General features: G+C 55.0%; 1 protein-coding gene across 1 annotated transcript; it reads right to left on the bottom strand.

Moving 5' to 3' along the window:
• Positions 1 to 227: 227 nt before the first annotated feature.
• On the bottom strand, positions 228 to 26,749 carry LOC101870707 (hexokinase-2). The gene is made up of 18 exons (XM_034070376.1): positions 26,687 to 26,749; positions 19,140 to 19,302; positions 13,329 to 13,477; positions 12,990 to 13,109; positions 11,835 to 11,930; positions 11,528 to 11,627; positions 10,833 to 11,016; positions 9,563 to 9,718; positions 9,103 to 9,336; positions 8,365 to 8,669; positions 7,690 to 7,838; positions 7,185 to 7,304; positions 6,987 to 7,082; positions 6,566 to 6,665; positions 6,241 to 6,424; positions 5,876 to 6,031; positions 5,315 to 5,548; positions 228 to 4,558 (listed from the first exon to the last, which is right to left on the bottom strand). The coding sequence occupies exons 1-18, from the start codon at positions 26,747 to 26,749 to the stop codon at positions 4,414 to 4,416; spliced, it is 2,754 nt and encodes a 917-aa protein (XP_033926267.1). The 3' UTR covers positions 228 to 4,413.

Raw genomic sequence — 26,749 nt, 5'->3', positions numbered from 1 at the left:
ATGGAACTCATCTTGGTATTGTTTCCCACATCTGAATGAGTGTCCTGATCCTACCTGTACCTCCCTCACCCTACCTGGTTGTCAGTGCCAGGGAACAGATCCCTTCCAAGCTTCAGTCCAGCAGACAGGATATGGGGCAGTGGAAGATGCCCTTCCTCAGGGGTAGCTAAAGAGGGAGAGGAGCCCAGAAACCAAAACACATCACACCTTACCCCATAACACGGGTGTTGGTTGGTTGGTTTTCTCTCTTTTATTTGTCACTGACTAGGAGCAGCAATCATGGCAACGGGGGGAGCTGAGAAGTACAACACCACACTCAGGAGAACGGTATGAAAAGTACAAAAATAAGGAAGCCTATTATATATAATATCATTGCAGTCAATTACTAAAAATAAATACTGTAAACACGACAGAACAACATCAGGTGAATCTACAATCACTCGTTTCTGCTAGCAGCTGAACAGTCTTTGGCTTTACTTAACTCCCCTGCCCCGCACGGAGCCAACACCCACATTAAGATGCATTTTCTTTGCTTCAGGCCAGAAAAGCCTCCAGACTTGTCAGGAATGTGGCAATCCGGTGACTCTTCCTCACTCCGAATGCCCTCGTGACCAGGAATTGCCTCTTTTGTCTGCAGTGAGCACTGTTCTACCAGAGCTAGCAAAAGAAGGTATTTCCCTTTCTATCTGCTGGGAGGGGATTGAGGGGAGATGGGGGTGCAAGGATCCCCCCTGGGCAGTTTAGTTTGCTGCTGTCACCTCTTGCATGGGAAGTTGTGGGGTTTATCACCGGTTTACACCTCTTCCTGCTCCCTCCCCATGCGCGTGGACCTTCACCCTCTTATCTCTGATAGCCTGGCTTGCTGATAAGAGATAAGATTGCCAGGGCAGCGCCCAGGCTGTAAAAGCCTTTTGGGACAGGCTACCCCAGAGCTGCTTTCAGGCCAGAGATCTGCACATCCCACATACCCCTCATCACCTTGGGTGATGGAATACCAGCTTCTGCTCTGCCTTTGAGAAGGAAAGAGGCAAATTCCCCTTGCAAGGCTCAGAAATTTGCTGTTTGTGCATATGCACACATATACATTTATATATAGCTTAAAATAAGCAGTACCAATAACATCCTGCCCAAGCTACCAACACATAGAGAATTGCCAGGGAGGAAAGGGACAGTGTCTCCAGCTACCACAGTGGAAGACACTGTTCTCCTCCTGCTTCTGGCCAAAGAAGGTGCCAGCACAAGGCCAGGAGTGCAAAGAAAATGCATCCTTATGGGAACAACCAAGCGAAACAAAAGCCATCCTAAATCCACAAAGCAGTGCTTCTTACTGGAGAGAGGAGACAGACTGGGCACGTCAAGGTGATCAGGCTGTCTGTCTCTCCCTACATATAATAGTTTGATCTTCCCTTCATATCAAGAGTTAGGATTTAATCTTCCCTTCTTCATTTTGAACACATTCACAGAACATCCCACGGCAACATTTTGGTGTGAGGTTACAGTCCCACCTAAGTTACAATCAGACTGTACAGCGAACATCTCTGGTGCTCACCCCCTTTGAGACACAAAGGAGCACAAACTAGTCCCAAGTGTTGGATAAAACCAACCCTCTACAGCCAAGGGCATAGCTGTGATCACAGGTTAACATGAGTGTCTTACAGTGCTTCAAGTATTGCTCTTTAACTTAGGAACACTTCGGACCCTGCTTTATCTGAGCCAAAGCAAAGGGGAAGCTTTCAAGCTTTACAGGAGCCTCATGGTTACATCCAGGTGAGCATCCATCTGCCCAAGCCCAGCCAAAAATCCCCCCTGACTTCACAGGAAGCTCAGATCCACATTGAGCTCCATGTGGGCTCCTTCCCTGCTGCTCCAGGTAACTCATCCTGCCTTTACTCCCTCTGGTCCAGGAGAGGAGAAAGCTCTCAGCACTTCAGCACCATCCTGCAAGCTCAGGGCTAATCCTTCCTGCTGCAGAGCAAGGGCATGAGGTTACCCTGCTCCTTCCATCCTCGCTAACCAAGTACTTCACTACCCACATTTCCTTCTTGCCCTTTTATCACCTGCTCCACCAATTCACTGAGCTGGAGCCTGAATCAGCTACCAAAGGGCTGCTCCTTGTCCCAATCCTTCCCATTTCCCCCCAAAACTACCCTTGTATAGAATGCAGCTCTCTACCTGATGAAAACACTACCTACTTTAAAGGGGTACAGCTGGATAAGAGTTTTAAAACAGCCACTAATGCAACCTCCTGCATGGTGCAGCAGGTCAAAAAACCCATTTCTCAACGTTTTTCAGTAGGCAAAACGCTGGTTTTTGGGGAAGGAATCACACACAACTGCTTGGTACCACATTCGAGGGTTTCTATAATCAGCTTTCCAGATTTATTTCCTATCTGCTCCAACTTGCACTAAACTTAGTCCCTGACATGGTTTCTACACACAGGCAGGTTCTATTGGTTAAAATTGCCTTGAGGCTTATAAAAAATAAGCATTTAAAATGGCCAAAGAGTAATTTTGCCCTAAAGTTGTGCTGCTGAACTTGACCCTCGCCATAGAAGAGAGACTTTTGGTAATGAGGTTACCCCAAGCAGTAGAAAAATATCCATTAAAAATAGACAAAAATCTCTATCCTCCAAACTGAAGGGCTCTTGGTGGGATTTAGGAGTTAAATTCTTTTTATACATCACTGGAATTTCATTCTCTTCTATATATTTACAGGAACATCCCCAGCCCTACCTGAGCCTCTGCTCACCCAGAGAACTGCAGCATCTCCTCCATCCATAGGCTTTTCTGTTGGCAAAAATGAATCCCTGCTTTTCCCCACGCACACAAAGGGATGCTACAGGAGCACAAAGGGATGCTACAGGAGCACAGAGGGATGCTACAGGAGCACAAAGGGATGCTACAGGAGCACAAAGGGATGCTGTGAGCACGCACATCCCTGGGAACACTCCCAGACAGCCCCGAGGATGCCAAATGGAACTCAGGTGACACCAGTTATTGCTGCTAACTTCATGATGGAACGGGTTGGGATCGCCTCTGCCTCACCACATCACACTTGGGATGTGTGACCGGGATGGTGGCACGAGGGACACAGGGTCCCAAGCAGAGCTCTGGGATACTTCAAAGAGCAAAAGGGGCCAGGTAGGGCATGGGGACAAAATAAAACCTCTCCTTAGGCTAAACCCAGCCTCATCTCCCTGCACACGGCATCCCTGGCTTGTGTTCTGGTGGTAAATCCAGAATGGCCAAACCTCTGGTGTTCCTGCCCTCGGGAATTTGGGATCTCTTTCTCCAGTCTACCCCAAGAAAGATTTAAATTAAAACCAAAATAAGTACTCTGTACCCTTCTTAAACGACATTAAAAGGTGAAATCAAAACTAAGCAATATAACCCCCCCCCCCCCAAGACTATGTACATACAAAGACATAAGATCTCTTGCAACATAAATACACAGTGTTTGAATCCAGGTGTCCCCTAAAAGGCTGAAGCCACACAAGGATTTCACAGCCAAGAAGCAAACCCAACTCCCCCCACCAAGTGTAGACACAGGACCATGACATGGGCTGAGACCAGCGTGGTGGTGGCTCCCTGTACGCGCACATGCACCAGGGAGGGATGCTAGTGGTTTCCAAAGGGATGTAACACAGCCCTAGACACACGCCACATTCCTACACTCTAGCCAGGGTATGGGAGAGAGGTTGGGAAATGGGATCAGACCCTGAGTCCCCAGTTATTTCCAGGCACGTGCTCTGCTGGTGTGGTTAAAGGGGCACCTCTAACTCGGCCCAGCAGGTTCGTTATTGCTCACCACCAGAGATACTTGGTACCTCTCAGTGCAGACTCATGGTGGTTGAGGTTCTGCACCCTGTGCTTTTAAAGGTTACCATGACTTTCATGGAAATAATACAGCCTTGATCAGGGTAAAAGACTAATGGAGGTCTTTAGCCCAATCTTAAAGAGGTTTGCTTTCTACAGCACGGACACGCTAGGACTCCAACAGACATAAATAGGTACCAGTTAACCGTAAAGTGACAATGCAGCATCTCGCTTACTCTAGCATTATCCTTTCTGCTGTTAGGGAAGATGTGAGAGTGGTTAGGAGATGTGGGGAGGAGAGCTGCGAGTGGGACAGGCCCGGCTCTAACTGGAAATGTAGGTAGACAGCCAAAAGACACTTTTAGCTTTACTCGAGAGGCGGTTTTATGGCATGCAATAGAACTCCTAAGACAACACTTTCTACCAAAGCACACAGCATCTCCAGTCCCACTTGGGAGGATCTCGAGAGAACAAGTAAAGCTAAGAGTCTGCTTGCAGGGGGAGGCTGCACGTGTGTGTGTGTGTGTACGGAGGGAGGGGAGGAAAGGGAATGTCCTGCTTTGCTGACACCAAGCTCTTCGGCATCCCCTCCTTGCTCCTACCGCTGGCCAGCCTCCCGGATGCGGCACGCCACGGCTGTGATGAGTGCTGCACCCTTGCCACTGCCATCCTCTGACTGCAGGAAGGTCACTTCACACTTGGGGGACAACTGCTTCACTGTCTCGTGCATGACCGTGGAGAAGCTGCAGGGAAAGGGAGAGCTGGTGACTCAACCTGCCTTGGATACAGGTACCTGCTCCCATGCAGAGCACAGTGCATTGCTCCTGTTGTGTTGTTCAGTATCAGAGCTACAGGGACTCCTCCTCAGGGGTAGGACAAGGGGGAATGGTTTTAAGCTTAATCAGCTTGGAGATAAGGCAGAAGCTGTTCCCTGGGAGGATGCCCCATCCCTGGCAGTGTTCAAGGCCAGGTTGGATGCAGGGGCTTGGAGCAGCTGCTCTATGGAAGGTGTCCTTGCCCGTGGTAGGGGTTGGAGCTGGAGGAGCTTTAAGCTCCCTTCCAACCCAAACTATTCCATGATTCCACACACACAGAGGAGATGGATGGAGAAAGAGCTGCCAGGTATGAGGCATTAAAAAGCTGAAGTCTCCATGCTGCAGGCCAAGCCCACAGTTAGCACAATACAATCATGCTCTCCTCAGGACTAAACCAGCCCCTTCTCTAGTCCCACCAAGCACTAATAAACCTATTAAGGCCCTGACCAGCCTCCTGGGGGATCTCCTCTACCCACGAGCCCTTGAGCCCTATTTAGGATCCCCCTGTGCCCTTAATCCCTGCTGAGCATCCCTGTCCTACAACCAGCACCTCTCGCATGGTGATGGTTTCCCTTGGCCACAAACCTCCCTGATCAAGACCATTGACTTCTTGGGTCAGACCTGCTGCCGATGCGACCGAACCCGCTCACCCCCATCCTTAGAGCACCCCATTGCCCAACTCACTGCGGGTGCAGCTTGTAGAGGGTCCCATCCACACCAACGGTGACCTTGAGGGAGTCGAGGCCGCGGTTCTCCCGGATCTTGTCCACCACAGCAGCCATGCCAGCACCGCAGAGCTGTGCCGCACGCCGTGCCACCACCGCACACACCTCCTTCACTATGATGCTGTCATCGCATGTGCTCTCCAGGCCCAGGTGCTGCAGGATGGAGCGGACCTGCAGCAGGGCTAAGCAGTCGCTGTAGGGGATGCAAAGGGATGGGCAGTGTGAGATGGAGCAGTGTGGATGTGTGGCTTCACCTGCTCTCATCTCCATCCCATGCGGTTCTACTGCTCCCCTTTAACTTGGCTCTCAGAGCTGGATGCGGATCTGGTGTCACGTCCTAATGTATTCCAGGACACAGGATAAAGAGGCCTCTGTGCTGCCAACTTCAAACACTTCCTCATCTCTCAATCACCACGTGGGGTTTGCTGCTGCATCGCACCCCCCTCTGCCATCCTGGCTCTGGATTGCCCCCAACTCATCTTGGATGCGCAGCTGGATCCCACTGCCTCTTGGTCCTCACCTTTCAATCTGGGACAGGAACTTGGTCTCAAAGATCCCTCTGGTCTTGAGCCTCTCTGAGATCCGTCCCCGGAAGAGCAGCCCTCGCTTGGTGAAATCCATCAGGATGTTCCTGACGATCTCCCCCAGGTACATCCCACTGATCATCTTCTCAAACCTGAGGAGAGGGCAGGGATGGGCATCAGAAAGGTGGGGAATGGCTGAGGGACCAGGGGGGGTCAGATGGAGAAGGATCAGGGGGGACGTGATCGCTCCCTACAAGTGCCTGAGAGGAGGATGGAGCCAGGAGGGGCTCTGCTCCTAGGGAACAAGGGATGGGACAAGAGGGACCAGCCTGGACACCAGCCCTACAAAGCCACCACGCACCTTTGCTTCCCAGGGTTGAGGGACAGCTCATCCACCGCCAGGTCGAACTGGGTCCGGATGTCATCCAAGCACCCATTGTCCCCAAACGCCCCCCACTCCATGTTGATGCACATCCTGCCCTCCTCCCCTTCCACCAGCTCCACGTTCCTCATCTCCTCCATGTAACAGGCGTTGCTGCCTGTGCCTGCAGAGAGAGCAGCAGCTTTCAATGGGGCTACTGAAGCAAGGGAAAAGCCCTCGGAGACTTCCTGCATCCAGGAATACTCCATGGGAGCAGGTTTGGGACCACAACAAAGGAACTCCTTGAGAACGGTTCATTCCTCACCAACAATCAGCCCAACTTCACAATAGGGATCTTCGTATCCACAGGTCATCATGGTGCCAACTGTGTCATTTACCACTGCCACCACATCCAGGTCGAATTCCTGCAGAGGGGTGGGATTACATGGGGTTATTCCTGAAGGATGCAGCTGGTTACATCAGGAACATGCACTTTGGGTGGTCTGCACTGAGGAAATGGGCTTTGGTGTCTGCCTGAGTCACATAGAGACAAGTCTGCTCCAGCCTCTTAGCTCCGGGGTCTGGAAATCCAAGCTCTAGTGATGACTAAGGGTGTCTGTTGGAGCTCAGACACTCATTAGGCCTCTGCTCAGCCCATTAATTACCTTTACAGGCCAATTAAAGACATCACCAGGGTGTGGGAGCCAGCAGCAGCCTCCTGGCAGCTATGGGGATGGGATGCTCACCTCCCTCCTGTGGATGGCCTCCTTCAGCAGGTTCACCACGTCCTCTCCTTCACACCCGGTGGCCTTGAAACCCTTTGTCCACTTGAGCAGAATTCCCTGCGGTGGGAATGCCCCATGGTAAGTAAATCATCCCATAGCAGTCAGTGCCAGCCAGCCCTGGGTACCAGACACGTATCCTCCCCGGGAGGTTGGGGTTACCTCATCCAGGCTGGTCTGCTGGCAAGGGAAGGAGAAGGTGAATCCAAGCGGGAGCGATACGCCCTTCATTCCCATGTATTCCAGGAAGTCGGAGATGCAGTGGACAATGTGGTCAAAGAGCTGGGAGTGCAGAGCCAAAAGGAGAAGTTACCATCCCAGCAAGAAACCCAGTGGGATCCAGCCTGCCTGACCCATTCCCAACAGGGCTTTGAACAGACCAGGATGCTGCTGTGTGAGGTGAGCAAGCTCAAACCAGCTCCTTTACATCCCCTTCCCAACCACCATGGTTGTATCCCTGTGGTGCCTCCCTGCAGGTCCCATCCTGCATCCAGAAGGGATGGAGGTGACCAGCTGGGAATAACAATGATTCCTAACCTAGAAACCAGCCTCCGGCTCCCTCAAGCTCATCCCAGACTGCAGAGCCTTGGGCTGAACTTGCTGCTCTAAAGGCAGGAGACCAAACCCCTTCCCCATCCAGTTTCCCCCTGGAGCTTCCCATCCTCACCTCCTCTCCCGTCCCCTGCATGATCTCCACCGGGATGGAGTAGATCTTGTTGTGCATCTCCACTCCGCGCCTCATCCCGTTCCTCACGCGCACCAGCAGCACTCGGAAGTTGGTACCTCCCAGGTCCAGGGCAAGGAAATCTCCTTTCTCTGACAGCCAAATGGGAGCCATTAGGAGAGATCCTGACCATGATCCCAATGATCCCACCCTGAGCATGGCCCAAAGCTGATCTGATTCCTCCCTGATCCTGGGAAAGGACCAGGAACCACAACGTGGCTGGGAACGGAGAACATCGGCTGCAGCAGGAAGGTGATGGAGAGGTTTGCTCCGGACCCAGGCCGATCCCAGGGCTCCAAGCCAAGAGGCAGGAGCACACCCAAGCCACTGACAGAACAGGGAGCACAACCCAGGACAATGGTGGTGAGGAACCTGCGGTGGTGGTGGTGAGACCACAGTGCAACCAGGCTTTGTGTTAAGGCAAGTGCAGAACGTCCTGGAGGCTCAGCTGCCTTCCCAGTATCATACTGGAGGCTACAAAGCTTTGTGCCACTCCCAGCACAGAGGGAACCGGCCATGGCAAAGCTCCCAGCCCTTCCCTGCGTGCATCGGATGCTGGGAGCAGCGATGCCCTCTCTTTGCCCTATGCAAGGATGGGTTCCTAACACATAAACTCACCTGTGCCATCCGGGGTCGAGCACACATAGGTGGGCAGCATCTTCACCGCCGCCTCTGCGTGCGTCTCCTTGCCCAGCCCCTTCTCCATCTCCATCCTCATCCTCTGCTTCACCTCCAGGAGCTGCTCATGGCTCAGCTTGAGCTCCTCGAGGATCTTCTGCCGTGCCTTGTGCTGGGCAGCCAGTCTGTAGGCCACGGCTGTCACCATGGCTGCCCCTTTGCCACTGCCGTCCTCCGAGCGCACGAAGCGGATCTCACAATCCGGCAGCAGCTTCCGCACTGTCTTATGGAGGCGCCGGGCGAAGCTATGGGGTTAGGGTTAGGGTTAGGGAGGGTGGGAATGACAACCGGATCCTGGCACTGACTGCGGCATCAGAGATGTACATGGGAATAGGTGGAGGTGCTCTGCTTGTGCCAATGACCCAGGGATAGACCAGGAGGGACCTGATGACTCCCTACAAGTGTCTGACAGGAGGATGGAGCCAGGATGGAGCCAGGATGTTCCTAAGGGATGGGACAAGAGGAAACGGCCTCAAGCTGCACCAGGGCAGGTTTAGATGGAGCTGAGGAACAATTCCTGCCCCAGAGGGTGCTCAGGCATTGGAACAGGCTGCCCAGGGCAGGGCTGCAGTGTTCACACCCCCTCAGTGCCATGGGAATGGTTGGACCGGATGCTCTTCAACCTCTTCCCATCCCCATCAGTTCCATGCCATTCCCACCCCATCCCCATGGACTCACTGAGGATGCTTCTTGTAGACGGATCCATCCACGCCGACCGTGGACCTCAGCCTCTCCACACCCTTGTTATCCTTGATGCGACGCAGCACAGCAGCCAGAGTGGCCCCACACAGGTTGGCTGAGCGCGTGGACACGATCTGGCAGATGCGGAGTGTGGCCACACAGTCCTCGTGTGATGGCTCCAGGCCCAGCTTGCTCAGGATCTCATGGGCTTTCTGCAGCCCTTCCTTCTCCCTGTGCAGGCAAAGGCATGGAGGAGATGTGGGTGCCCCATTGATGGCAGTGCTCAAGGCCAGGGTGGATACAGGGGCTTGGAGCAGCTGCTCCAGTGGGAGGTGTTGGGGCTGGAGGAGCTTTAAGGTCCTTTCCAACCCAACCCATTACATGATGCTATGATTCCCACAGCACAGGTGTTGGGATACAGGCTGCGATCCCAGGAAACCCCCTGCATCCCACTTACTTCTCAATAGCAGAGATGTATCTGGTCTCAAAGTGGCCGGTAGTGAGCAGATCTGGTGTGAGCCTTCCTCCAAAGAGAAGCCCTTCCTTGGCCATCTTCACCAGGATGAGCCTCACCAGCTCTCCCATGTACATCCCACTGATCATCTTCTCAAACCTGGCAATGGGGGAAGCCCAAGGTGTGTTTGCTTGGCTGGGTGTGCCATGAGGCCATAGTCAACACCATTTGCCAGCCTTCCAAACCCAAATGTCATCAGGTAACGTCTTTCCTGAGCTCTTTATCCCATCCCTGAGAAGATAAAGCCATGTTGACATGACCTTCATCCTGCAAGGACCTGAAGGGGTCAGTTTGCAGGGATACCCCTCCCAATCCCAGCCATGCTGCCAGAATCCATCAGGACAACGGGAGCTCGGTAGGACCTGGATGCTGACATTAGGTGGTGGTGTTTGCCGTGCCTGGCAGAGAGCCTCATTGGCAGGGGAAGGGGACGGGAATGAAGGCATTCAGCTCACGAGGGAAGCACGTGCCCAGTGGCTCGGATGGGAGAACCAACCCAAGTGTGTGGCACGGCCCCTGTTTGCATCGGTGCAGCTGGCACGGGATGCGGTGACCCAGTTAGCCAGGACAGCCCCTGTGTGCTGCTGACGGCAGCGTGGTGGGAGGATGGAGGATGGAAGATAGAGGATGGAGGATGGGGAACGAAGGATGCAGGATGGAAGATGCAGGATGGAAGATGCAGGATGGAAGATGGAGGATGCAGGATGGAGGATGCAGGATGGAGGATGCAGGATGGAAGATGCAGGATGCAGGATGGAGGATGCAGGATAGAGGATGCAGGATGGAGGATGCAGGATGCAGGATGGAGGATGCAGGATAGAGGATGCAGGATGGAGGATGCAGGATGGAAGATGGAGGATGCAGGATGGAGGATGCAGGATGGAGGATGCAGGATGGAAGATGCAGGATGCAGGATGGAGGATGCAGGATAGAGGATGCAGGATGGAGGATGCAGGATGCAGGATGGAGGATGCAGGATAGAGGATGCAGGATGGAGGATGCAGGATGGAAGATGGAGGATGCAGGATGGAGGATGCAGGTTGGAGGATGGAGGATGCAGAATGGAGGATGTAGGATGGAGGATGGAGGATGCAGGTTGGAGGATGGAGGGTGCAGGATGGAGGATGAAGGATGAAAGATGCAGGATGGAAGATGCAGGATGGAGGATACAGGATGCAGGGCAAACCCCAAGCTCAGCCAAGGTGCTGCTCACAGTTGCTTGCCAGGGTTGAGTGAGCCCATGTCGATCTCGTGGTCGAACTCGGTCCGGATGTCTTTGAGGACACCGTCATCCCCAAACGCTCCCCATTCCATGTTGATGCACATCCGGCCTTCGTCGCCCTCCACCAGGTCGATGTGCCTCATCTCCTCCATGTAACAGGCGTTGGTACCAGTACCTGCACCGAGCACGGGAATGCGGTGAGAGGAGAGCCTTTCCCTTACTCACCATAGTGACATAACCCCAGACTGGGTTGGGTTGGAAGGGACCTTAAAGCTCCTCCAGCTCCAACCCCTGCACCCTCCCAGGGAACAGCTTCTGCCTCAGAGCTCAGCTCAGTCTCCCCTCTCTTGGGCAGGTTCAAGCCATTCCCCTTGGCCTGTCCCTACATCCCTTGTCCCAAGCCCCTCTCCAGGTTTCCTGCAGCCCCTTTAGGCACTGGAGCTGCTCTCAGGTCTCCCCTTCAGGACCCTTCTCCAGCCCAGCTCCCTCAGCGGCTCACAGCAGAGCTGCTCCATCCATCCAAATACACCACAGAGAGCAAAGATGGAAGCAAACAACCCTGGGCAGTGCTGGGTTTTCTCTCTCCCCTTCCTTCATCCCCACAGAAGCCCCTGAAGCCAGCAGGGAACATCACCTCCTTGTGCAGTTCATGGGCACATGGACCCCAATGCTCCCCCTTTGCTCACCCACAATGAGGCCAACTTCGCAGTTATGATCATCATAGCCACAGGTCATCATGGTCCCCACGGTGTCGTTCACCACGGCCACGATGTCGATGTCAAAGTCCTGATGGAAGAGACTGGGTCAGCACTCACCTCTGCTGCTGCATGGAGCCAACTGCAGGGCCTCAACACCCATCCCATCACCCCAGCACCCATCCCATCACCCCAACACTCATCCCATCACCCCAGCACCCATCCCATCACCCATCCCATCACCCCAACACCCATCCCAGCACCCCAGAGGGGATGATGGAGCTGCCCAGCCTCTCACCCCTCTCTTCTTGATGGACCTGCGCAGCATCGACACCACGTCCTTCCCCTCCACACTGCTGCATTTGAACCCCTTTGTCCACGTAACAAGGATGCTCTGTGAGGAACAACAAGGAGGAAGGCTCAGAGGAGGGCTTGGATGGATGGATAGAGGGATGGATGGATGGATGGATGGATGGATGGAGGGATGGATGGAGGGATGGGTGGATGGATGAATGGATGGAGGGACGGGTGGATGGATGGATGGAGGCATGGATGGATGGAGGGAGGGATGGATGGAGACGAAGCCACAGGGCTGAGTCCCTCCCTGTTCCCAGCTGTGCTATCAGCAATGACTTCCGCCTCCCGGGGCAGATAACGTTTATGGCCCTGGGAGCAGCGTGTTGCTCCTGCCAACAGGATGGATCCTGGTTCCCATGACTGGGTTTTATGGAGCCCTGGAGCAAAACCTGTTCCCAAGACTACGGAATGCTCCTTGCCCCGTCCCTGCGGATGGGGCTGCTAGAGGCACCCACACTGAGCGCTGGTGAAGGGAACAGGCTCCATTGCATCTGAAATCCCACATCCTGGAGCCTTTAGCAAGCAAACCCCTCCCTGCTTTACACATGGGGAAACTGAGGCACGGGGAGAGCTCAGCCAAGGTCACTGGGGACAGACACTTCCCCTCCCAGCTTCTTTCTTTATGGTTTCACTTTTACAGCCCCACATCTATCTTTAACCTCCTTCCTCCTTCCTCCTCCCGCATCCCTCAGCACCACCAGCCCCATCCCCACGCTCCCAAGGACCCACTGCGCTGCCAGCGCTCCATGGAGCTGCTCTCCTGCCTGAATCCAGGTGGGATAAGGGCAAGGAAAGCACCAGCCCCCCCCCCACTTCCCACTGCAGCCCCCAGCCAGGAGCAGGAGCAGGACCACATGGGATGCTGCATCCCGATGCCGACAGCTGCTCCATGTGGGATGTGATGCTCAGCAGGAGCCACTCTCCTTGAGTTGCTGCTCCCTATGGAGGTGTCCATGCAGAGCAGGGCAGGGAGTTCCTCCTGTGCCCCTTTGCTCCCTTGTGTGCTCCCCACACCCCATGGGCCGTGGGGCATCTGCATCCCACCCATCCCAACGCATCCCAGGCTCAGGCACAAGGAGCAGAGACCTTCACTCACCTCATCCAGCTTGGTTTGGTGGCATGGGAAGGAGAAGGTGAAGCCAAGGGGGAGCTTCTTGTCTTTGATTTTCAGCTTATCCATGAAGTTGGCCAAGCACTCGGCGATGTGGTCAAAGAGCTGGGGATGAAAGGGCACAGAGTGATGCTCCAGAGCAGTGCCTGCATCCTGGGACCGGTGTCTGCCCTCCCCATCACTCCTCTGTGGTCCTCACTGGGAACCGATAGCTCCAAAGGGAAGGTAAGGAATTGCTGGGATGCTGCAGCAATAGGATGCACAGGTTGGGGTCTAGAGGGGAAGCCCAGGAGAGAGGGGATGGAAGGGAAGGGGTGAACCCACCTGCACCCCACTGCCTCGCATGAGCTCCTCGGGGATGGCATAGATCTGGTTCTCCATCTCCACCTTCTGCAGGCCATTGTCCGACACCTTCACCCTCAGCACACGGAAGTTGGTGCCTCCAAGATCCAGTGCCAGGAAGTCCCCATCCTCTGTGGGACAACAGGAACCATTCAATGGGGTGGATCTGACCCCGTCAGCCCCATCCGGATGAGCCCGTCCCCAACCCCAAGGAAGGAGAGCTCCAACCCCAAGCTTCCCAAGGAAGGAGGCAGCAGAGACTGTTCCTGACCCTATTGATGCCTGTGGAAACTCCCACATCTCCTAAGCGGTTTGAATGGTTCTCAATGGGGGACATGGAGCTGTTGGAGTGAGTACAGAGGAGCCCATGAGGATGCTCAGGGGCTGGAGCAGCTCCTGAATGGAGCCAGGCTGAGAACATTGGGGCTGGAGAAGCTGTGAGGAGACCTGAGAGCAGCTCCAGTGTCTGAAGGGGCTACAAGGATGCTGGAGAGGGGCTCTGCATCAGGGACTGTAGGGATGGGACAAGGGGTGATGGGTTCAGACTGAAACAGGAGAGTTCAGGTTGGAGATAAGGGAGAAGCTGTTCCCTGTGAGGGTGCTGAGGCGCTGGCACAGGGTGCCCAGAGCAGCTGTGGCTGCCCCATCCCTGGCAGTGCTCAAGGCCAGGTTGGACACAGGGGCTTTCAGGTGCCTTCATCCCAGCCCCTTCCATGCTCCATCCCTGGGATCCTGCTGCTGATCCCGGCTCCCAGTGAACGTTTCCTTTAGGGAGAAGCTCTGGGTCAGGCTTGGGAGAACCTCCCTGCCCTGCAGCTTCTGGTCCAGGGCCAGGCTGAGGGATGTGAGCAGGAGACCAGGGAAGGGGAAGCAGAGCTCAGGGGGCTCATTCCTGCCTCCTCCTTGGTGCTGGCTCCCAAAGTCCTGATGCTGCTTCCAAAACCCAAGGGCTGGACCTGTCTCCTGTTTGTTGCTGCCTCACCGAGGCCGGGTTCCAAAGCCAGGATGTGGGAATAGAGCCAAGCTGGCTGCTCTGAACAGGGAGAGGGCCGGGGGAAAGCCCTCTATCAGCACTGCTGGGCTGCTGAATGCATTGAATGTGCTGTGCTGGCTGCCCCGGGGCCCATCACAGCCCCCGGGGGCCGCTTTGTGCCCGTCGATGCTTGCACAAAGGGGCTCCGGTTGGAACAAAACCCGTGGGTTATTGGTATTCCAATGGCACCAGGGCAGCATCCTCAGGGATTGAGCCGGGCACGGCCCATGGGGTGTCCGGTTGTCCCGGGGCGAGGGAACTGGGACACGGACGGACCCAGAGCCATCCCTTTACAGCTGAAGAGCTGCATTAGAAGCAGTTCTGGTGCTCCAAGGAAAGGGGAAGGATGAGGAACAAGAGGGGCTCGAGGCAGTGTTAACAGCCTTAATGCTTGGATGGAGGACTGCGGGGTCAGAGCATCACCCCAGGGGGGATGCAGGGCAGGCTGGGTACCAGCTCCCAGTGGCACCAGTCTCCCCCATGCTCTGGCTTCAGTCCCATGGTTAGGGTTACACCATGAGCCCAACCAGCCCCATGTCCCCACACAACCCTGGCTGACCCTCACTTCATCCCTGGCCATGGGTTAGTGGGGGGCTTGGCAGTGCTGGGGGTAACAGTTGGACTTGATGAGCTTAAAGGTCTTTCCCAGCCCCATTGAATCTATGGGTAACAACACCCCCCATCACCCAGAACCACGCATCACTCCAAACCTGGCCCCCATCAAAGCTTTGCAGCTCCCCCCTCCTCAAGAACACCCTCAGCATCACTCCAAGCAATGCTTGCAGGGCTGGAGAGCAGCACTGATGCCCTACAAGCAATGGGGCAGCCGAACCCTGCACGTTCCCTTCTCCTCCTCTGCAGGGATGAGGTTTAAACCCGTTTGGCAGCTCCCTGTGCTCTGCCAGCCACAGGGCATGTCCTGGCCATGCCTCTGCACATAGAGGCTGAAAACACCTCCATGGACTCCTGCTGTCCTCATGTCCCTGGTATGCCCACAGCAGGGATGTGATGTTGGCCATGGGTGGGCAGAGCTGGATGGGATGCTCGGCTGGGTACCACTGGCATCGTGCTCTGCTATGTTCCTGCTTCCCTTTGCTGCTGGCACTGATGCTGTTCTGCTTCTAGCAGAGCATGAAGAGCACCTCAGAGCACTGAGAGCCAAGAGCCTCAGGGGCTGCTTGGCACCTTAGGGATAACTCAGGGAATCCAGGGATAACCACCCCAAAAGGCCAAGGAGCTGTGGATGGGGACGCTCAGCACAGGACCCAAACCCTCCCTTGGAAGCAGCTCAACAGCAATGGGAGAGGTACAAGTGGTTTGAGTAGCATCTGCTGAAGCCAAGGTCTGGATTCCGGGATTTGCAGGAGGAAAAAGGCAATGAAATCCCCCTTGGAAAACCCCAGGTGGAAGGGATGTGGTTGTGATGGGCTCCATTGGCTGAGCTCTGGTTAGAGCTCCCTCCTATGTGATAACACAGAGGTGGTGATGCTGAGCTGCCAAACCAAACAGTGAGGGTAAACATGGAGCTCGGATTCGAGGTGTGTTTGCTCTTGGAAAACCACCCCGAGGTGTGTTTGGTGCCTTTGGAAGCACAGGAATAGAACAGGATAACCCATAGGTTGTGTTGGAAGGGACCTGAAATCCCACCCAGCTCCAACCCCAGGTCTAAGCACAAGCAGGGCCAGGGGACCAGAGCATCATGTACAGGATGATGCTCCAGCACCTTAGAGGCTGCTCAGCCTGGACCAACCACCCCAAACCTCATGTTCCCAACTGGCTGCAGTGTTGGTTTGGAAGGATCCTCGCTCAAATTGGGGTAATAACCAATAGGATAAGGAAAAGCAGGACCAGCTCTGAGGGATGCAGGGATGGAGGCAGAGACCCCTGTGTTTCCCACTGCCTCCTTGCAGCGAGTTAAGCAGAAGAGCCCCAATGCATCAGCACCTGCACTAAATCAGTGCAGCAAAGGGGTTTATGATGGATTGGGTATGAAATGATGGGATTGCAGCAACAAAAGAGTCAGGATTCACCTGGAAGCTTAGTTTGGATGGAATCGGGTCCAGCAAAGAGCAGCTCACACAGTGAGAGTCACCCAGGAGTGATTCCAAGTGGGATTCCTTGCTGGGGAATGTGATGAATAACCAGGAGAGGGGCTCTGGGCATGGAAAAGGTGCTTTCTTTAAGGCTTTAAGGACCATGGGTCATGTTTTCTTCCAGAAGCAGCTGGTTATGGGCAGGAACAGAGCCCATAGCCCAAGGGAAGGGTGTTCCAAAGAACCATGCTTGGAATTCCCAGGGATCCGACCACCAAAGTGCTACAGCAGCATCCTGAAAGCTGCAGCCATGGGGCTCCACAGAGGATGCACCAGATCCTTGTGTCAGCTCCAGCATGGAGCGTGGTGACTGCGGCAAAGCCTGGGATAACCAGGAGGGAAGCAAGGAGAGCCCTTGCTCGGGATCAGCATCCCAAGGGAAAGCTCATTTGGGGCCTGGTTTCCCCCATCAGGAACAGTGAAGGCACCAAGAGCTGAACCCAAGGAGGGGAAGAGCACTCGGGAGCTGGGGCTGTGTTTTGACTCCGAGCTGCAGACGTGACCTTGGGTCTCCATAAGCTTCCCTCATCCGCCTGGATCCCAGGGAGCTGCTGGCTCTGTCCTAGATCCCAAATCCCAGTAATCCCAAAGCAGAGAGAACTCCTGCTATGGCAATGAGCGGAGGAAGGGCAGGGATGCTCTGCCGGAGCCCCTGCAGCTGGTGTAGCATCGTGTTGGACATGGCCATGAGCAGGAGCAGAGGAATAACCCATCTTTTGGGTGGGAATGATGCCCATCCAAATGGAATGATGCCCAAAGCAATAGAAGCAGAAGGAGGAAGGACATTGAGCTCTTCCCATGCTCTTCCCAAAGCAATGAGCCTCCAAGTGCTCCCTTCCAGCTCCTTCCTCTCCAAACCCAACAGCAGAGATGCTGATGCTGTGCACATCCTGGATCCAACTGGAGCCCATTGCGAATCCCAAAGCTTTTATCCCCAGGATGTGCTTGGAAATCTGCTTCCCAGCCCAGTGACTGCCCCAGCATCCCCTTTGCTTCATGTTTTCCATGCTGGATTCCAGTGGGAAATGCCAGCTGGGACACTGGAGAAGCTGCAAACACGATGAGGGAAGCCAGGGATTGTCTTGGGAAAGCCAGGAGAGCACTTGCATCTGCTCCCTACCACCTCCTGCCTCGGGAGAGCTGTGACACACACTCCAGCACCTTTGGCTGCAATAGTTCCCATGCCCAGGGGCAGCATTCCAGCTATCCCTGTAATTACAAATATTCTCCACCATTTAAATAGATGGAAATCTCGATCCCGGGGCAGGGAACTGGGGCCAGCTTTGGGAATCCATGCAGCAGAGGGGCTGAGCACGAGGGATACAGCAGCAGGATGGCTCTGGATGAAGGGATGCTCCAATGGTCATCAGAAGGATGGGGATGGAGGGTTCAGAAGGGTCTGTAGCTATAGGCCAAGGGGTGATGGGTTTACTAAAAGAGGGGAGATGTAGCCTTCCTATGGGATGTAGAGGACACGAGGGTGCTGAGGCACTGCATGAGGTTGATGAGGGATGGGGATGGCAGAGGGGTCTTTCCATCAGTGCCCTTCCTCTTTTCCCATCTTTCCCGTTGCCATCAGCACCGAGGTTCAGCAGGGAACCCCTTGGAGGTGCCAGCACCGGAGCCACTGCAGCCAATGGGACCTGGCGGCTTTTCCAGCCCAGTTATGGAGCCAGGGGCAGCGTTGGCTGCACCCACATCCCATTCCCTGCCAGCGGGCAAGAGGCAATGCTGCAGAGCCCCCAATCCAAAGCTGCTTCCCACAGCACCAAGAGGCAGACACCGGATTCCCCATAGAGATGTGTGGGGTTTGGTGCCGAGAGGAGCCTGGAGCAGGGATGTGCCTGCAGGGAGCGGGATGCAGGCAGAAAAGGCTGCATTGTGCGGAGCTGAGCCCCTTCTCCTGGTGCCATTCAGGCAGCAGCTGGCACCGCTCCCCCCATCGCTGCCAATGCCATGGGATGAGCTGGACCCGTGACTGTGGCTGTCCTGCCAGGGAGGGCACGGCAGGATCTGCCCCCTTCCCTCCCACCCTGGGAACCGGGAGCCTCCCCATTCCCAGCTGGCCCTGCACTGGGCACAGGAGGGTGAAGCCCTAAGGATGAGCAGGGAAGGCAGCTCCGGTGCCAGCCCTGCCTGGGCTGTGCCGTGAGGATGTGCAGCTCCAGGCACGTGTTGGTACCAACCGAGACCTCCCTTTGCTGTGCCAGGAGGGAGCATCTCCTGTCTTGTTGGAGCACAGGATGCTCAGGGGCTGGAGCAGCTCCTGTATGGAGCCAGGCTGAGAACATTGGGGCTGGAGAACAGAAGCTGTGAGGAGACCTCAGAGCAGCTTCCAGTATCTGAAGGGGCTACAGGGATGCTGGAGAGGGGCTCTGCATCAGGGACTGTAGGGATAGGACAAGGGGTGATGGGTTCAGACTGAAACAGGGGGAGTTCAGGTTGGAGATAAGGCAGAAGCTGTTCCCTGTGAGGGTGCTGAGGCGCTGGCACAGGGTGCCCAGAGAAGCTGTGGCTGCCCCATCCCTGGCAGTGTTCAAGGCCAGGTTGGACACAGGGGCTTGGAGCAGCTGCTCCAGTGGAAGGAGTCCCTGCCATGGCAGGGGTTGGAGCTGGATGAGCTTTAAGGTCCCTTCCAACCCAAACCATTCCATGAGCTCTCGGTACCTGTCCCATCCGGGGTGGATCTCACGAAGGTTGGCAGCATCTTCACCGAGGCAGTGGGGTTGGTGTCTGCTCCCAGCCCCTTCTCCATCTCCTTCCCGAAGCGCTGGGACACCTCCTGGAGCGTCTCCTCAGAGAGCCGCATGTGGTACAGGTACTTGTCAACCTGCAAGCAAGGGATAAAGCAGGAAGGTCACCGGGAGGGCTGGAGACACGGGCACAGCCCCTGTGACACATCCAGCACCCCTCATGTCTGCTGGGGGTGATGCAAGAAGCAGGTCATGCCCCATCCCAAAGGATGACACCTTATCTGCAGGCCCATCAGTGACACCCACTGCCACCCTGAGAGCTCATTGAGCACCACCCGCATCCCTCCTCCCCACCTGCATCCCCTTGGGTACCAGCTTGGGAACACTGAACCCAGAGGAGCTCTGGATGCTCTTCCCCTCCCATTGACCTCCATGCACCCAAATAGGTTGTGACAGAAGGACCCAAACTGAACCCAGCCCAGGCTGTGACTCAGGAGGTGGTGATGGAGCTTTCCCAGCTCCGGAGCTCTTCCTACGTGGAGGATGCTGGGCAGCAATCCAGTGCCCATTCATGGCTTTGCTGCTGAGATCACCCCTACAAAGGGTTATGGTGCCACTCAACCCCCTTGAGCAAACAACGCTGGGGTGACACAAGTGGGTGCTGTGGCCGGAAAGGGAAGGAATCCACCCCCTGCTCCTGGCTATGGCTTGCACCCCAATGCTGAGGCCAGGGGGATGCTCACCCCCTTCTATAAACGGCACTGAAGCATCCTGTCCTCCCAAGGAAAAGGCAATGGGAGAACCCCATCCCTTAGCACAGAGCAGGGGAAGGGGAGTGGAGCTGAGCGCAGGACAGGCACCAGCTCCCAGCTATGCCCCTGTTTCCATTAACTTCACTCAATGTTAATTAAAGGGCAGCTGCAAAGTGGAGAGGAAAACTCCACCCAGGCAAGCTCACCTGTCTGCAGGCACGTAAGAGCGGGTCATCAGGAGCCCAGCGTGATTGGGGCTCTTTTATAGGGCTACGCTATAGGAAATGGGCATTTTGTGGGCGAGTAATAGCGTGACCTTGCTCACGGATGCAGCCGCTCGGACCCAGCTCTGCTGTGGGTCAGGCTTGGGATGCTCCTGGTATCCTTTAACCCCTACCTTATCCCCAGCTCTATTGGGGGTTGGGAAGCCAAGTCTCCCATTGCCCCATGTGCTGCAGTGGGTTCAAAGGATGGGTTTGCTTTGTTCCTTGGGGAGCTGCATCCCGACCAGTGCCATGGGTACAGCCTCCTCCTTCCCATGAGCTGGGGATGGAAAGCAAGCAACTGGGAGACCAGGAAGGCGAGAGGGGAGGGATCAGACCCAGGAACACTGGATGTTTCCCGGTGCAGGCTGTTTACCAGCCTCTCCTTATCCACCGCAGCAGCAGGAAGTCAAACACTCCCCTCCTTCTCCTTCTATTTGCTTTTGCCTGCTGAAAACTGCCTCCCATGTCCCAAGGTTCTGGCTATTGCTGCCACAGCTTCCCAGGTCAGGAGCCCAGCTCCATCCCAGCCCCAAGGTTAGGAAATGTCCCATTGAGCTGCCCCGATGGTTATCAGTCCATGGCATCGGCCCAGGACAGACGGCCCAGCCCCATTTCCAAGCTGTGAGACAAGAGATAGCGCTATCTCTGCTTGCAGGGACCTTTCACAACCTCTTCTCAAGCCATCATCGTGCCCCTTCGGCACAGATCCGATCCCAACCAGGCTCCCTCTGCCCTGCACCAGCACCTGAGCTGGGTGTTGGTGACAAACCCATTGGCACTGGGTGCTTTGCCCCTATGAGATCTTCCTCCTTTGGCAGCCTGTGGGGATGTGGGGTTCCTGGTGGGATGGGGTCCCCAATGAGCTGTTCCCCTTCCCATCCCCTGGGTACCACAGGAGCAGGGCTCAGCAGAGCTTCCCCTTGCACCAAACACTCACTTGTGTTCCTCTCCTGTCTACCCCCTTTGCTTGCTTTTCCTCCTGGATTCACAAGGTGCTGCCCCATCCCATGAGGATCTCATCCCACAAGCTCAGAGGCACAAGAAACCACTGCTGTTTGCCCCTCGATTCCTGCCCTAGGCAAAGGGCAATGAGGATGCTGCCGAAATCACAGCACAGGGGAACAAGGCAGAGGTTTCACCTCCTTTCTCCAGCACAGGCCTTGCTCAGCACCTTCCCCATGCCCGGAATAACCAGTGCCATAAGAAACAGGGTGACCTTCTTCTAATCCCCAAAGCCCCTTTAAAACCTGGATCATCTCCTACAAACACAGACGTCGTCCCATTCGGCAGCTAAGGCAGGTCAGGGCATCCTATCCTGCAGGAGCAGCTCAGCTCCTTCCCATGCAAGACCCCATTGACCCTCACCACCTTCATGCCCAAGGCTTCCCAATCCCATGGCCTGGTTCCTTATTCCAGGTCCTCCCCCACTGCACCCAAGCACACCTCAACCTGTAGCAAAGATTGGGTAAGACAAGGGAATTCAGTCTGCATCACTGGAGCATGAGCATCCTTCACCCTTCCCTGCTGTGTGACCTCTATTTAGGATCATTGACAGTCCCAAACACACACACTGGGTTAAGGGCTGGAACTGGGATTTCTGGAAAGCTTCCATCCTAAATGGAATAAGCCTCTACATAACCTGAATGGAGGAGCACGGGTTTGAGTCTGGGCACACACAGGGCACCACAGTTCGTTCAAGAACTGGATCATTGGAGCGTGCTCGTAGGTGCAATGAGTTTGAAGGGAGTTTTGGAACTGGATCCAAGCAGTTCCTGGCTCAGGGCTGTCTCCAAAGGCTTGGATAATTCCTATGCCCAGCATCCGCTGCTGGAGAAGTGCCTGGTATTGCCCTTCCCAGCTGTAAGGCTACTATTGGGCAAGCTCCATCCGCCCCAAGGCTGAAGAAACCTCAAGTTGCCCAATTGTTGCCAGCAGCTGGAAGAGGGAAGAGCTGAGTAACCCAAAAAGAGCTTAAAGTAACCCAAAAAGAGCTTAAAGTAACCCAAAAAGAGCTTTAAGTAACCCAAAAAGAGCTTAAAGTAACCCAAAAACCAGGTTTGCTTTTGCATTGATGGTAACTTCCAGCTCCAGCACCAGCACTGCAGCTGGAGGATGCTCTTTTGCCTGAATCCGGACTAGACCCTAAGGGGCCAGTGCTGCAGATGGAAAACCTGGGAATAACTTCATTCCAACTCAATGCCACTCTATGGAGAAGAGAGTTAACTCCTCATCCTGTGTTTGCAGATGGACAAATCACTGCAGCTGCTTGCAAGGCTGGATAACCCCAACAGACCTATCCTGTACTGCTGTACCATGCACAGGCAGTGGAACGGCTCGAGAGCTCCGAAGCAGGGAGGATGAAGGATGCTCTTCCCCTTGCAGGGATAGTGGGGACCCTTTGCCCCCTTTGTCAGGATATGGGGCCGGATTGCTCTTAGGGATGGAAACGACAGCGTGACAGCGGCTTCCGGCAAAGCACAACTGTTTCCTGCCCAGCACATGGCAGCGGGGCAGGGGGAAGGACTGGGGGTGGTTCATCCCCATGCAGTAAAGTTTTGGCTGCATCTTCCCCATTGATGATCCCAGCCTCTGGAAACGGATGGGGCTCATCTTTAGCTTTAGTTTTGCTCTGGATCTCCCCAAACCCAAAGTGTCTGGTGAGAAACAGACCCGGAGCAAACGCTTCCGGTCCCCTCTTATCTCCCCGCTGCAGTTTTGGGCTGAATGTGCCTGATTTCAGCAGCATCTGGGGGAAGAGCACAACGCTGGGAGGGGTTGGCTGTGTCCTGGGCCGGATTCTTTCCCTTTCTGGGAACAAAGTCAAGTATTTGTTGTGTATAAGAGCAACAAGGAGATGCTCAAGCGTGGGGAGGGCTCAAGCCCTCCTATAACCCACCATGTGCACAATCAAAGGCAAACCCAGGGCAATCTCTGCCTGACATCGTTTTCCCTTTAAATTCCTTCCCTCCCTATCCCAGTTTTTCACTTAAACCAAGCTGCTTTCCTAGAAATCACTTTGTTTTCCCCGAACACCAACTTCTTCCATAGCAAAGCACCATCAGTTATCAGCCACGTTCCCATCCCGCCCGGGATCCGACGGATACAGGGACACGGAGGTGAACCTGGGAACGCATCCAGCACACGGAGTGTTTGATTTCCTGGCTCGGGACTGTAACCCAGCACCCTGCAGCTTTGTTGTCAGAGCAGGGCCGGGCAGCACAGGATGGAACCTGTGCCACGTCCTCAGCCCCGTGTCACTGTTACCCTGTGCTGGGTACCAGCTCATCCCCTTCCCCACCTGCAGTGATGCTGGGCTGCATCCCTGAGCCCACAGCAGCTCCCACCCCACATCCCTGGCTGCCTATGAGGGCTCCGCAGGGAATGAAGCCCCACGTGCCCTCCCTGCCGCAGCCAAGCCTCTGATGACACACGCCTGGAGTCATCTTGAACCCAAGTGAGTCAGATGGTTTCCTGCTCAGCCGGTTCCTGCCCGTCCTCGCAGTGCAGGAACCCCACGCTGGAGGTGGAGCCCAGCACCCAGAGTGAAGAAGTCACCCAGGAACCCATCAGCAGCACCCCAATAATGGTGGGATAACAAGGAAAACATCCCAAGCTGGAGACATCAGACTCCCAACAACCCAGAGCAGGCTTTGGGACCGATGCAAGGCAGCATCTCTCCTTTGGGTGCTGTTTGACCACAAACACTGGCACCAAGACCTCAATACCAGGAGCATCCCCCCTTGTTCCAGGTCCCCGCAGCAGCTCAGCTGGGTGAGGAGATGGGAATGTGGGAATGCTTCCCATAGAGGCTATGGATGGCAAAGGCCGTCCTGCCACTGACCTTGGCAGGCCCTAGAGAAGCTGTTAAGTTGGTTTCCAGGAATTAGCAAGCAGGCGTCACTCCCACAGCCACAGAGGAGCCAGGGAGACAAAACCAACCCCCCAGCAAAGGAATGGGATAAAAAAGAGAGGAAAACCTGCCTGGGAACAGCCACAAACGCAGGAAAATCAACTCCATCTCCCATTCCTCCTCCGTTTGAAGGAGGAATTGCTGCCAGCCTGGTTATTGAGCTCGCTGGCCTCGCATGGTGAGGCTGAGGTTTGGGGTCCGGGAAAGCCAGCGCGAAGCCAGCACATCCCAAAGGAACACAGTTCATCCGCGGCCAAATTCCAAGCCGGGATCTCGGGAGGATGCTGCTGAGGTCAGTTAAAGTCAGCACAGTCCATGGGAGTAGATAAGGGAGGCCTGCAACCCCCTGGGCAAAGCGAGGTTGGGGATGTGGGCAGTGGAGCAGGTAAAGCCGCTCTGTGTTAATAGGGAAAGAAATCCCAATGTGGGGGCTATTTTTAATGGACACAAACCACAGCTCTTGGAAAGGGCCAAGCTCCCATGGCTGATCCCAACCTACAGCAAAAAGACGCACGACTCAAGCACACATCATCCCAAAACCGTGTCCCAAATGGCCTCAACACTGTGGGTACAACCTTTGGGTTCGATACAACCTGAAATCACTGCTTGCCACCCCTGCATCTCCCTGTGCTGGGGCCTTGGGAGGTCTATAAGCCAGGAATCATTTATGGAAGCATCCAGCTTGGAAACCCATCCCTTTTCCCCCTTTCTCCTCTGTTCCTGGGTTCAAAGCTGAGCTCTTTGGAGGCCAACCCCAGCTTTGCCTTAGCAGGAGGATCCGGAGGCATCTGGTTATAAATAACCCAGTGAAATCCAGCGGTGGCAGCCGGGAGGGCAGAGCCGTCTCCCACAGCTTTTCCCTCCCCACCACACACAATCCCTATCGGTGTGGGCTTTAGGAGCCGGTTCCCGAGGCTCCGCACGCCCTTATCCCAATGGATAACGAAGGCAAATATCCCAATCCCTCTCCCTTATTTCCAGCTCCCGATAAGGAACTCGTCAGCTGCCCCAAGCCCGAGCCCAGCCGCTGGCCTATTTCTGCCATCAGGTTACACAATCCCTTCCCTAGGCTTTGGCTGTTGCACAATCCCGGGACACTTGTGAGCAGAGGGAGAAGCTGAGCCCGTATTTCCTTACGGATTGCTTTGCATTGGGAAGTTATTTCCATGCACTGTGTTTGGAAGGGGGTTGCTCGATGTTCTCTCCTGTTTTACTTCCTATTTCATGCAGGCCAACGTGGGGAGTTGTGTTCCTCCATCGGCCTGATCCAATGGAGCAACCCTAACCCTAACCCTTTCCATGCCTTTTGGATCGGGTTTTGGGATAGTTTTAAAGGGGGTATTTGCAAATCCCAACCATCTCACACCCGGATACTGCAACCGCTGGAACAGGAATCACTGCACAGCCTCTGACATATCCTTAGATGCCCCAAACGCTGCCGGGAGGAGCTTGAGCTTCCACACGGTTTTCCAGCATTATTTCCTTTTCCAGGAATGCTCCTGGTCGAGCGCAGCCCAACCACATCCCACCAGCCATAGGAGAGCACAGACCTGCCTTTTCCAAGTGCCTGAACTCTGGAATTCCCGGCCACAAAGGCTCCGTGCATCCCAACGGGACGCTCGGACTCGCGTTTGCGGTCCAGGAACCGGCTCCGGCCGTTCAGGACCCACTCAGGGCAGGGGATGTTTCCCATCCCCATCAGTGCAAGGGATGGGGGGAACCCACACATCCCGGGGTACCCCATAATGGAGATGGAAAGGGGGGGGGGGGGGATGGGGGCCGGTTCCGGGATGGCTCCGCACGTGGGGTCCCGAATCCCATTGGAATAATGGGGGGGAGGACACGGACAAACCCCCCCCCCCATCCTCTTCCTCCTCCTCCTCCCCTGCTCGGCCACGCGGGGTCCCTCCGCCGCCCGCCCCGGCACGTACCGCACGGCTGCAGCCGGGCCCGGGGGGGGCCGCAGCGGCGCCTCCCGACCCCCCTTCCCCTGCCCGCTGCTCACCCCCCCCCCCCAACCTCATTTTCCCTCTTTTCCTGGTTTTTAAACACTTTTCCCGTTCTTAGATCTCCTTTTTTATTACTTTTTTTTTGGGGGGGGGGGAACCTTTTTCCTTCTTTTTAAACCGTTTTCCTTTTTCTTTCCCCCCCTTTTTTCTTTAATTTTGTTTTCTCCCGTTCTGCTTTTTTTTCCTCATTTTTCCTCCTTTTTTTTTCTTTTTCCCTTTTTCCTTTCTTAATTCCCTAGTTCCTTTTTTCCCCTTTTTCCCTTTTTCCTTTTTCTTTTCCCCCTTTTCCCTTTTCTTTTCTTATTTCCCTTTTCCCTTTTTTCCTTCTTTCTCCTCCTTTTTCCTTTCCTTTTTCCCCTTTTCCCTTTTTCTCCTCTTTCCTTTCCCCCCTTTCCCACTTTTTCCTCCTTCCCCCTTTTCCCCTCGTTTTCCCCTTCCTTTTTATCCTTTTACCTCTCGCCTATCTCCATTTTTTCCCTTCTTTTTCCCCATTTTTCTCAATTTTTCTCAATTTTTCTCAATTTTCCTCAATTTTCCCCAATTTTTCCCCAATTTTCCCCCATTTTCCCCCATTTCCCCCTCACCTTCTGCGCCTGGTCATGGTTGAGCTCGGTGAAGAAGTACGCGAGGAGGTGGGAGGCGATCAT

This window comes from Melopsittacus undulatus, chromosome 18, assembly GCF_012275295.1.
Source record: "Melopsittacus undulatus isolate bMelUnd1 chromosome 18, bMelUnd1.mat.Z, whole genome shotgun sequence".
Lineage (NCBI taxonomy): Eukaryota > Metazoa > Chordata > Aves > Psittaciformes > Psittaculidae > Melopsittacus > Melopsittacus undulatus.
This window is presented reverse-complemented; position numbering and strand designations above follow the sequence as displayed.

What these genes read in the sequence shown, in the direction of transcription:
- LOC101870707 (XM_034070376.1), bottom strand. Translation starts at nt 26,749, where the DNA reads ATGATCGCCTCCCACCTCCTCGCGTACTTCTTCACCGAGCTCAACCAT. An exon ending in ACCATGACCAGGCGCAGAAG is followed by an intron (nt 19,303 to 26,686) that starts GTGAGGGGGAAA and finishes CCTTGCTTGCAG; the next exon opens with GTTGACAAGTACCTGTACCA. An exon ending in TGAAGTTGGGCTGATTGTTG is followed by an intron (nt 6,425 to 6,565) that starts GTGAGGAATGAA and finishes CTCTCTCTGCAG; the next exon opens with GCACAGGCAGCAACGCCTGT.